General features: G+C 42.1%; 1 protein-coding gene across 3 annotated transcripts in view; it reads left to right on the top strand.

Annotated features, from left to right (window-relative positions):
* Window positions 1-12,399, top strand: part of TNNI3K (TNNI3 interacting kinase) — a 176,206-nt gene that overhangs the window by 151,753 nt on the left and 12,054 nt on the right. For 2 of the 3 annotated variants that reach the window (XM_048862616.2, XM_075131731.1), the window contains 2 exons: window positions 971-1,030; window positions 2,699-2,868. The exons of the other annotated variant lie outside the window; for it this stretch is intronic. In XM_048862616.2, the coding sequence (XP_048718573.1) occupies window positions 971-1,030; window positions 2,699-2,868 (230 nt within the window). The remainder of the gene's footprint in view (window positions 1-970; window positions 1,031-2,698; window positions 2,869-12,399) is intronic. 3 annotated transcript variants of the gene reach the window in all.

Here is a 12,399-nt window from a genome sequence, read left to right as displayed (position 1 = left end):
CATGCTCCTGACCAAAGCTGTAGAACAACTGAAGAAGAGACAGTCTTCAAGAACCCATATTTGGTTTTGCAAAAGACTCTGTGCATTGGGGTCAGGAGATGTTGGACAAATTTAACCCATTCAGTGTTAAGATAGAAGACAAAAGCTATTCAATAAAGTGAATAGGTTTTTACTGCTGAGTCTAGTTGCATTAATCCAAGGCACTCAGAATATGAGACACAACAGCTTTCAAAAGTGTCCCCACTACTTCTCAGCTTGGAGCACATAACAGAAGCTCTTAGCATCACAAAGGTTGGCCCTCTGTTGTGGACACATTGCACAATGTGTCACAAAGCACTTAGATTAGCAATAAGAACCTATTAGCGTAGTATGGCTACAACCCTACTAAATCTAAAATTGAGATTTAAAGCCAAATTCTGAAGTCCTGCTCATGTGTGTTGTCTGGCTGCTGTCAGTTTGATTACGCGTGTGAGTAAGAGCTGCAGGGACAGACTCTCAGACTTTTAAAGTGGGAGGTGGGAGGGGAGGGGTTGCCACCAGTCCAAGTATTGATCCCTGTCTTGGCATTAAAGAAGTCTCCTTAAGTGCACATCTGATAAATTACATGCTTGCAGGCCCTATGAAAACCAGAAGTGCTGCACTTGTGGCTTCTAGAAAATGCTCATGTTATAAGATCTGGACATGCAAATATACTCATGGTGGCACCAAGGAATGCAGAGAGAGAAGGGGAGAGGCTCCACAATCACCCCCTTTTTTAATCTGTATAGAGTCTAGAAGGGAAGTTAGAACAGGCTGCATGCAAGCAGGCTTATCTGTAAATGGTATCATTTTTCCTGGTCAGGGTCTCCTACAAATGCAGATAGCCACATTTTAAAAATCAAAACTGCAGCTACCAGCCCCTCTTCGATTTGCAATACAAAATGTGCCTGCTTTCTCTCTCTCTCTCTCTCTCTCTCTCTTGTATTCACAGGGAAGACCAGAATTTTCTGAAGTAGTCACAAAATTAGAAGAATGCCTATGCAATATTGAGGTAAAGATATAAGCTCCTGCAGTTAAGTAATAGGAATGCACCAAACCAAATGAGCAAATGTGAATGCAAGTTGGAGAGCAACACAAGTGTGAAAGAGACCACAGAATTTGTTGACCCGCTTCACCCAGTTGTAACCTCCCTCATTAAATTTTAAGGTGATACAGTAAACTATAGCCCCATGAGTGCCCTAAGAAGAAGAAGGCCAAAGGCCAGCCTGACAGAACACACTGCCGTGAGTGTGATATGAGATCAGGTCTCTCACTTGCTCTTGGCTCCCTGCATTTCCAGAGATGGTAATGCTGCAGAGGGAGACTGGTCAGCATTGCAGGGATGTACCTTGCAGTAGTCTTAGGCAGACCCACTTCTCCCCAACTAGCAATCCCAGGTCTGCTTGGCTAGAAAGACGAGTCTTGACATGGATTTTAGGGAGGGGATTAAAAGAGCAAACATAAAAAGAGAAATACAAAGCTACATTTCTGCTTTTCTCTGTGGCTAATAAACAATTGGATCTATCAGCATTCAGCCTAATGAAGATAACTAATCAAACAGGAAGTGAGCTTGATTAGGGACTCCAGTCGCTGAATTTACATTTGCTATGTGTGTGTGTGTGTGTGTGCATGTGTGTGCATGATAAAAATTGATAAAATGATAATGATAAATGAGAATGACAATGATAAAAATTCCCCCTTTTCTTTAAAACGTATCACTGCTCTTAAACTAAAGGGTCAGAGCAGACTCCTGTAATCTATTACATTTTTTCATGCTCTGACTGCAGCAGGTTGCTTTGTGTGTAGGTGGAAGCTTTTAAGTTTTTAAAACAAGTGAAGTACTATATCACAAGTAACCGTGCTGTCTCATGGGAGAACTGGCTTCTGTGATACATAGGCAGCAGTGCATGTAGGATGAAATCTGGGCTATGAACCAAAAAAAGAAACTTTATTTATCTAAGAAGTTAATCTTAAGCTCCATTGTCTCCATGGCAAAACGCTGTTTAGGAGAGTTTTAAGGAACAAAATCTGTGGAGAGTTGTTAAGTGCTACAGGCAACAAAGGATGAAATGTGGGGTGATGAGATTCTTTGTCCCTTTTGTTTCCTCTCCCCTCACTCAGAAAATTGATTTCGTACCTTTTTAAACTTTTAAATGCCTCCTAACACTACACGCCTGCCCTGCCATTCTGGGTTTGTACTTAGAGATTCGTGAATTATAAGGCCAGAAGAGACTGCTATGCTCATCTAGCATAACTTCCTATAGAACACAGGCCATAGAATTTCACCCAGTAATTCCTGAAGTGGCGGGAATTACTCTTCTCTCCTATGTAAGTGAACACTATCAAGCCCAATAACTCATGGCTGAACTGGAGCATATCTTTTAGAAACACATCCAATCTCGATTTAAAGACTCCAAGAGATGATGAATTTACCACTTCCCTCGGTAAGCTGCATGCAGCTCTCATGTGCTGCTGATCAAAGTCAGGAGGCACTGCTTTTTTCAGCCAATGCAGCAGAAGAAAGAAGCAACACAAATATTAATGAGAAAGAGGAGAATAAAAATAATTCAAGACTGCAGCAAAATTCTTGTGTTCTATTGCACATACTCAGTGCGTTGAAGCCTCTTTAACACTGTTAAGGCTCATGAGCAAATGTTGACAATTCTCTTTTATAATCCAGTTGATGTCTCCAGCCTCCAGTAACAGCAGTGGCTCTTTGTCTCCTTCCTCTTCTTCTGACTGTCTCGTTGCACGAGGAGGTCCTGGCCGTAGCCATGTTGCAGCTTTACGTAACCGATTTGAGTTGGAATACGCCTTGAATGCAAGAGCTTATGCTGTTTGGTCACAAAGGTAAGTGGCAAACCCTTGAGGTTGGACTAGCTCTTACTATGGGACAGTGTGCTGGGCAGTATCAAGAAAGTGCATCCAAGGAGACATCCGTCATCTTCCATAGACTGTGAGATTCCCAAATCAGGGACCGTCCTTCTCAGTTGTTTGTTAAGCACCTTGTACGTAGTGGGCAATGCCATAACTAAATAATCATATGATATGTAGTTGCTGCTGTATAAAGGTTTGAAAAGTGTTTCAGAATCCTAGCTTCTCAGATAGTCCTACAACAGTATGATGAGCCCAAGGTATTTAAAATGTTATGGACTCTATCTGGTTGGCTAGGCCACAAGTGGATGCTTCATTCTAAAGGTTTCACAAAATCTAATATTAATATAGATTTTGTTCATGATTTTAAAAAATTAGAACAGTGATGGGGGTATTTAGACAACTACTTGGACTGCAGACATGGCAACACTGCTCTACCGTAGGACAGCAAAGAATGATGACTGCCCATCCAGGGGTTTCGTTAAAAGTGCTCAGTAGGTAGACACACACTTTTCCATTACCTGCCAGTGAACCTGCAGGAGCTGGTTTTTACATTATGGTTTGTTGTTTGCATTTGAAATTCTGAGCGAAGAAAAGTTAAGCAATCAAAATGCTTATCTTAGCAAAAACAATAGTGAATAATTAATAGAGTGTATGTAAACTACAACCATAGGGGCTTTTGGCTTCAAGATGGAAAAGCCAGGTTAGATAGTTGACAAGCATTTCCATATGTGGGAGTCTCCAGTTGGTGCTGTTACACATAGTCCGTCAAGTTTTTTTCTTAGCATGGGAGCATTGTTCAGTGTTTGAAAATAAGCTTTATCATCAGTTATCTGATGCAATTTCTTATTAGGGGAACTGTGGCAAGTTTGAGCTTGTTTGAGATAGAGGACCAGGTCTGTACCATGGAGACAATAGCAGATTCATAAACGTCTATACATCATCTAGCCACCAGAGGGAGCTGTGTTCATGTGAGACACATTAATAAAAACCAGCTAGTAGAAGTCTGGGCTCCTGTGGCTCACCCAGTTAACAGGCAGCAAAACCCATCATAGAGCTGCCGCGTAGATTCCATTGACTCCCTATGACAAACATAGCTTGTTAACTCTGCTGAGATATAAATGGCAGTTCTGTACAGGGATCAGTTGCATAATAAGGATATATGTTTGGATGTGGCCTTCTGGCCAGTGGGAACTAGAGGCAAAGACAGTCATTCCTTCAGGGAACACTACAAACAGCCAGGCTTGGGAAGAAAGTTATATTATTATTTGTGTTACCAGGAAACCTTCCTCCGCCCTCGCTTAACGTTAAGTTTACTTTAATATGAAGCGTGTAGCCATTATCTGGAGTGGTGTGTGAACACTATCTCCTCACAGGGGCATTTTGCAAAGGCAATAGAACGCCATCGTCTCCAGCAGATTAGTAGTAGTATGTATGTATGTATGTACGTATGTATTTACTAAATTTCACAGACGTAAAAAATGCCCAGCTCCCTGCCCTGAACAGCTTACATGCCCCAGTAGACAAAGGTTTAAGGTGTGGGAGAAGGCTGCAATACAAAAGCAAAGTGAGCTGCTGACATTTTGCACTATGCTTCTTAGTGCCAGGGTCTCTCTTTTTTTTGTTTGTTTATTCGTTTGTTTGTTTTAATTGAAATTGTGATCTGAGTGAAATGAAAGGACTGAAGTGAGGCCTGTGACAGAAGTTATGGCTATTGGGCTAAAGATGGTGCACTGGTATTACATGGTAACAGCAGGGCTAGACTGTGACTTGAACTACACTGCAGGGGAACCTGTGTGGGCCACCTGTCCTAGGGTATTCTGTGGCTGGACACATCCCTGGAGTGGGTGGTGTCTTGGCCCTGCCCAATGGGCAGCTAGCATGGAAGCTGTTGCAATTCGCTGCCCCATAAGCCAGGAGCAAATTACTCTTTCCTGACCCCATCTCCTTCCTCCCACAGGAGGGAGGAAGCAGGGAAGGAATTGTGCCTCCAGCTGTGTATCCAAGTCATAGGGCTTCCTGGGGCTGCTCCTGAGTTGCCCATGGGTCTGTCTAGAGTGAGCATTTAGTCCTTAGTGTTCAAGAGACATAGGGTGAAATCCTAACCCCATAGCAGAAATAGTAAAACTCCCAATGACTTCAGTAGGGTCAGGACTTCACCCCTAATATATGCTACAATTAAATCAAAACAGTGGAATAGTAAACGCTATAAGGACTGATGCTAATATATGTATTACATTTCTTTACAGAGGAGAAGCCATTACAGAATTTTCTGTGGCTGTCTGAGATCTATGTTCTCTGTGTTATTGTAGCATTAAGGTTCATATCTGAAGTAGTCTGTGCTACCACTTGGGAGTCCTGGGTTTGAGGGCAAATTTAACAATCTCTCTTCTCAGTCTCATGGGGACTGAGAGCACCACTGAAATGAAATGACACTCTTAATTTCTGCTTGAAGACACAGATTTATGCTTTACTCTTTAGCACCACCAAGCAGTCAAAAACTGTAACAGCAGAGAAACCACTTGGGCATGCTGCCCTCCTGGCTCTTATGGGGAGTGAAAGGCCTGAGCTGGAAAGGATTAAAAGTAGTGGCCCCAGATGGAGAGAGAGGGAATACGCACCTGCACTTAGATGCAAAGGCTTTCCATATTAAAAAAGAAATCCTCTTCTGGTGAAATAAAAGATCTGCTTTAAATGTGAGAGGGAAGTGAAGGTGGGGACTGGGGTTAGGAGAAGGGAAGAGAGATCCTGGGCTAATCCTTCTTCTGTAAAGGGCTAAATATTGCTGTGGAATTTAATAGTTTTGCATGAAAAGAATGAGGGAGTGACATATTTAGGTTACAGTGCAGACACCTGAGAGAGAGAGAGAGAGAGAGAGAGAGAGAGAGTGAAGAACCTATCGCTACACCCTGCCTGCTCCTATAATTTAGTATTCTCAATATGACAGCTACGCTCAGTAGTTCACTGAATGAGTTCCTCTATAACCCAAAGGGTTATTGAAAGTCCCCCCACCCTCAAATTCTCTGCAACATAAATTAACTAAATGCTACCCTATAAATAGAACTTAGATAGATTCACCTAGAGGCAAAATGCAAAATAAAATGGGAATGATTTCTGCAGTTTTTCAATTATACAACATACTGAGATGATTAATAACTTGACTTTCTAATGACAATAGTTTCTGAAGGTTTTAATTTTGGAGAATGTATACATTTGGAACAGAGAGGGGCTCTGTATTTCTGGCTGAATTCCACTGGAATATTCCTCCATCTCTTCTACTTTCTCAGTTCTAACCACTTCATAGACTCTGAAATACTGTGCAGTGTGCAGCTTGGTAACATAGCTGAGACAATTCATCTAATGAAATCTCCCTGTCCCGCACATGGAGTTAAACAGGCGTGACAATGAAGTTATTTGCTTGCTTCTTGCCTTGTAACTTTAGTGTTTGTGTTTAGTGAGTCTCTCTCCCGTGTAGCAGCGGTTACCATGTGTGAAGTAATAAGAGGTGGGTCACAGTGCCCTCATAATGAATTGGGTGAAATAGCAATGCATTCTGATTGCCTGTCTAATCAGGCTGCTTAATGTATCAACCCATCACACATTAGAAACTTTAATAGTTGATTTTCTACTTCTTTGCACCTTTAGCACTTCTCATATAAGGGAAAATTTGCAGAAGAATAACATTCCTCTTATTCTAAGTAGACCCCAGACCCAACAGAGTTAGCATGAATCAGAATGATTTTGTGCCTCGTTTTCTTTGAAGTGTGAAATTAACACATTTTTAGACACTGGTTACAAACTATGGTCTAGAGCCGTTTGAAACTATGCTATAGGCCAGCTCAGGTGACCAAAGATTTCTATGTAGAGCATGGTGTGACCTACCATGGTACTAAATGAATTCCCTATCCATTCTGGACAGGGGAATCATGCCAGAAACATGTTACAAAAACTTGCTATGAACAGTTCCCTGGCAGCATTCACACAGAACCTTGTTTGATAACTGCTTTTGAATAAGGTTGCTACCAAAATAGTTCAATCTGTAGTGTGGGCAGGACCTACATATTCGTGTGATGTATGAAAGAATAGCTTCCTCCTATGCCGAATTTGACACACCTTGTATTGTATTGTGTTGTGTTGGCTTGGCCTGACTATAGACACATTTAATATTACTTCCATGCTACTATTTATTTCTATATATTATTGATAGTACAGAAGTGCCAGAGACCCCAGTCAGAATCTTCACCCCATTGCACTTGGTGCTAATACATGCATATATAGGAAAGATGCAGTCCTTGCCTGAGATAGCTTCCATCCTGCAAAGATATGCATGCAGTCAGAGCCATGTGCCCATGCGTAGCCTCATAATTAATACCATGTGAGCTCTATAGACATTCCTCTCAAGTCAAGCCAGTGAAAGGGCTTGTAGTTACAGGAGTCTGCTTGTGGACCTCTTTCAGTGATTGAAGCCTAAGAAGGGAATGGTGCCACTAGCAAACCACAGAACTTCTATTTTGAATCTGGTCAGTGTGTATGTGCTACACACGCACGCGTTGAGATTCCAGCCACAGGATGGGGATTCTACTTGCAGTGCCTCAGCACAGGTCCGAAAAAGAAACATGATACATCCAGGAAGCAGCTGTGCAAGACCAACACATTTTGAGTGATCGATTTCCTCCAGCAAGAAGACTCTTCTCTATTTTGTTAAAAAGCTCTTTCCCTCTAGAGCAAGCAATGGTCCAGCATAGACTAAAACACCAGCACTATATCCCCCACCCAGCTTCTTTCCATCCCTGGCACTATTGAATTTCTCCCTAGGTAGCTGTCCACCTGGAGTAAGGATCAGAGCTCTGTCCTTTACTAACCACTAAAAAAAAGAGGGAGCAGGAGAGAAAAGCCAAGTTGACATTCTTCCCGACACAATCCCTTACATTTTTATCAAGGGAAAGATAATTTTTCTAAGCTTTATCTCTGCTTCTGCTTTTCCCCTCTCCAAACTTGACTTCTGGAGAGGCTGCGTTAAGTGATTTATTAAAGTTTCTAGTTGTTTCTTATAATCTTTTATCCAATTGACAACAAATGGTCAATTCAGCCTTTCAGTGAAGTGTCTGTGTGTATGGGGCTAAGAAAGATGTTCTAACCATGAGCAGCTTTAGAGATTTAGCTTTTCTGCCTCCTGTGAAATCAGAGCCATGGTACAGGGCTGTAGCTTTTCATGCAAGCGTGTATTTGTATTGTAGTCCTCCTCTCAACAGCTGAATTCTCAGCAGTTCTGGGTTTTTTTAGATATTTAAAATTCATGAGCTTCTCGGTCCCCTCTTCCTGCTTTGGGCTGAAAGTAGAAAGCAGTCCTTCAGTCAGTTTGAGGATTTCCGCTGCTAATGCTACACTGACTTTTGCCTGGAATCTGGCCCAGCAGAGATCAGGTCCTGGACGAGCGATATATACAAAGCTCCTTAAAGCGAGCTTTGCTACCCCTGCTCCCAACTGATTCTGTATAAAACACAGTTGGCCACATCTGAGGATCTTGGCCTGTTTCTCTAGGCTAGTGCTTCGGTATTAATTTTGTGAGGTGCTGTACTAAGAGATTCAAGCCAAGTTTCCCCCAAGAGTTGTTGGACCTGCACCCTGATAGCATGCAGACGCACGGAGGGGTTGCTATGTTCCTTTCAGATACATATTTATCTTTCTATGATTTTATGTTTTGCATTAGTCTTTGCCCCAGTGCGCTTGTCCACAAGCAGGAAGCTTTGCTATAAATTATGAATTAATATTAATAATGTATCTAGGACCACAAATGTACATGACTTTACACTGTGGTAGGTCAGCCCCACTGATCTTCTAAGCTAAAGGCAGGCACAGGAGCAAGATAGAGCAGAACATAAGTGCGGGGGTGGGCAAGCATGGCCATTATCAGATGCTTCACAGAAAAGTTGTAGTCTTTCCATGGAGAAGATGAAGAGAACTTTGTGTGCAGAGCAGAGAGCTTATCCCAGGAATATAGGGTGACGTGAAAAGACACAAAAGGGACAAATGTTCCAGTGAGAAGGGAAGCTGGGGCACAGAGAAGGGACAGGAGGAGCCTGTGAGGAGAGTAAGGCAGACAAAAGGAAGAAGAAGAATACTGAGGATATTTGGCTTAGACAGAGTGAGCTTTCCTCACTTCTTTACAGGAATCTCTCTCTGTCCCTGTTCTCTTTCTGCTTCCTACCTGTACTGGATGCTGGTGCTTAGCTTCCTCCACAGCCTTGAGAAATGCCACTCCATGCATCAGCAAGTGCTGGCACTCTAAGAAAACTGCATCTGTCAGTCCCTGGAGCAAAGTACTTTGTCTTTTTAATACACGTCTCATAGCAGCTCGCAAAGCACGAGCCCCAGGAACATGCCTGAGCCTCACAACACTCACCTCAGTCCTAGAATAATATTTGCATTGAGGCTGGAAATACAGACAAACTCTAAGCAAACCTAAAACAAGCAGCCTGTATCCTGCCATTGGTGGCTAACGTTAAACATTTCGTGTTCTGTCACTTGGACAACTGATTGAGTAACCCTTTTTGTTTCATGGCTTTGTGTTCTTAGAGATTGAAAAGCTGGATTGATGAGCTTTGCCAGAGAAAAATATTTGAAGAGTAAGTGAAGCCGATGACACGTTACTTTACAGTTTAGGGGAATTCAGCAAATCTCATTCTATTATCCTGTCAAAGTTTCACAAAAGGAAGACCTGAAAGCATATTTTTAGAAGATCCTTAATAGAAGCCAGGAGCCATGAATACATCTGCTAAGTTCAGATATGTCTAGTGGTGACAGACCTTTGTTTTTCTATACGCTGTGAAGTAAATACTATCCCCAGTGACTAATTAAGTTTAAATAAAGTTCTGTTTAGTAATGCGGCTTCTGCCTGCATTTTGAAAAGTGTCAGAGTCCTAGAGCCATGGCTAATGATATTTTCAATTCAAAAGCTTCTCAAGGTTTACTTAAGCATATTCACTGAAGGCAGACCAAATGAAAAAGCTTCTTTTTAAAGTACAGAAGTGAAATGCAGTTTTTATGGTGCATTTAAAACCAACAGCCCTTGTTTATTCTCCCAACTGAGTATCAGATATGGTCTGATAGAGGTAGGCTCACTTTCATGCCTAGAACAGTTCAAAAGCATTTCAGTAAATTCTCTGTTTGCCAACCATACTCACACTGAAGAGTATTGTTTGAAAATATAAAAGAGGATGATAATCTGCTAGGTTGTCACCATAGCTGGCTTATATAATATGCATATATGTATCAAAACAGTAGAACCCTCAGACAGTCCTTTTTAAAATTTTCACAGAACAATTTCTCATTGGGTGAAATTTTGCTGTCACTGGAATTGCAATTTCCGTATTGCTGTGCATTGCAACACTTAGTTACTCTCCTTCTAGTCCCGTGTAAACAGAGTGCCTCTAGATCTGAGGCTAAGTCTACACAACAGCTTATGTCGGCGTAACTTAAGTTGCTCAGGAGGTGAATTAACCCCCTCCCCCCCAAGTGACACAAGTTACACTGACATAAGCGCCGGAGTGGACAGTGCTATGTCGGCAGGAGAGCTTCTCCCGCCAACAGAGCTATCACCCCTTGCGGATGTGGTTTTATTATGCCAACAGGAGAGCGCTCTCTCTCTCTCTCTCTCTCTCTCTCTCTCCCTCCCTCCCATCAGCATAGAGCACCTTCACCAGACACACAGCAGCGGTGCAGCTGAACTGTATGTGTAGACATGCCCTGAGCTCATACTCATGTAGGTAACAGGCAGAAGACATGAATAAAGTGTATTTGTTCTCCAGATTGTAACATATATCCTTATCATGCAACTGATCCCTGTACAGAACTGCCATTGGCATCAGGGACTAATATGTCCAACTGTGCATGAATATTAATTACTGCAGCAACTAATTGGTTTGCTTGGTACAGGGTCAGATTTTCAGCTGGGCCACCACCTATGCAGTCACAAAATTGCAATGCACTTACTTGCACCTCCAACTGCAGACAGATCAAAAATTCTACCATCGGCATACACGTACCTCTTAGAATTTGCACTGAAAAACACATTTGCCCAGTGGATTTCATGGGTGTAAATGATGACTCTTGCACACACATGTACACAGTTTATGTATATTTCCAAGTAAAAATACCACAGCGTTTCAGACCTTTGCCATTGACTTTAATGGGACCGGGATTTCAGCCCTTGAGTACTGGGTGAATTGAAGGCAGTGTGTAGTAGGTAAGACCCTATGGGTGTAGCTGCTGTTTGAAATGGCAAGTGTGAGCAAAACTCAGCTGAAATTTATGAGGGTTCCAACCATCTGACAATGGCTCAGTAATAATGACAGTAAATTTCAAACGATCACTGTTTCATTCATTCATTTCATTCATTCAGTTCTGTTTCTGAGATGAAGCACAGTGGACACAGGGAGGCCAATCACACACTTGAAAACACACTACCTATCGAGGATTTGTATCCTGATCCCTCTGCTCTGCAGCTGTACAAAGAGGGGTGGCAGAGGAAGGAGTGGCTCAGCTGATCTTCTTCTGCTTGGCTCTTCCTTTTACACCAAGATTCTTTGGCCAGCTTTTTGCCTGTTTGTCACGAGTCTAAAATTGCTGTTCTCAGGCCCACAATGTACAGTGAGGTACAAGACACAAATGACAGGCAGTAGGCTCAAGAGCTTCTAAGAGTTTGTTTGCCTGCAGGGAGACTAGTTTACTGCAGCTCTATTCTAGGGGCATCTGTCTACACTTTCCAAAAGCCAGACTCCAAATGAGGCAGCTGTTCCAAACATGTATAAATAAAAGAAGTGTGTTCCTATGGGAACCTTTGCAATATTAGATTACCTATTCCTCAGCTAGGGTTTCCTTTCAGTGTAGTTTCTCGTAGAGAATCATAGACTTCAGGGTACATTTGTAGAGCAGTGCATGTGGAATTATGCTTCTTAGCTCACTAAAAAACATATTTAAAATTTACCCCATAGACAGTCCATTTGTAAAGTGACCTTAAATCCTGAACTATAGGCTGACTGTCCTTCTTACAAACCAAATTGTTTAAAACAGATTTGCAAAAAGGTCATGGAGAAATATCAATCCAGACACAGGCTCACCCACATTAGATGATGATGATGATGATGAAGGAAGAATGAATGACATACCCACCCACCAATAAATATTATTTTATCACAGCTGAGTGGGTGAGTAGAATTTTGAAAGTGTAATTTAAGGACTTTCTATTTTGTGTTTATCCCCGAAAATTTCAGTGTGGGGAAAGCACCATAAAATCATTATAGGAATCCATCTACTCCTTATTCTGCACAAAATAAATAGATTTAAAGTCAAACTTTACTACTGCCTATACCTAACAGCTCTTTGGGGCAGGGACTGAGCCTTACTATGTGTTTGAACAAATACTACACAGTCAGGGCCGGCTCCAGGCACCAGCTTTCCAAGCATTCAGAATGGGGCGGCAGTCCGTGTCCCATGGCGGCAATTCGG

The sequence above is a fragment of the Caretta caretta genome, chromosome 8 (genome assembly GCF_965140235.1).
Source record: "Caretta caretta isolate rCarCar2 chromosome 8, rCarCar1.hap1, whole genome shotgun sequence".
Lineage (NCBI taxonomy): Eukaryota > Metazoa > Chordata > Testudines > Cheloniidae > Caretta > Caretta caretta.
The sequence above is the reverse complement of the archived record's forward strand: the minus strand, read 5'-3'. Positions and strand labels throughout refer to the sequence as shown.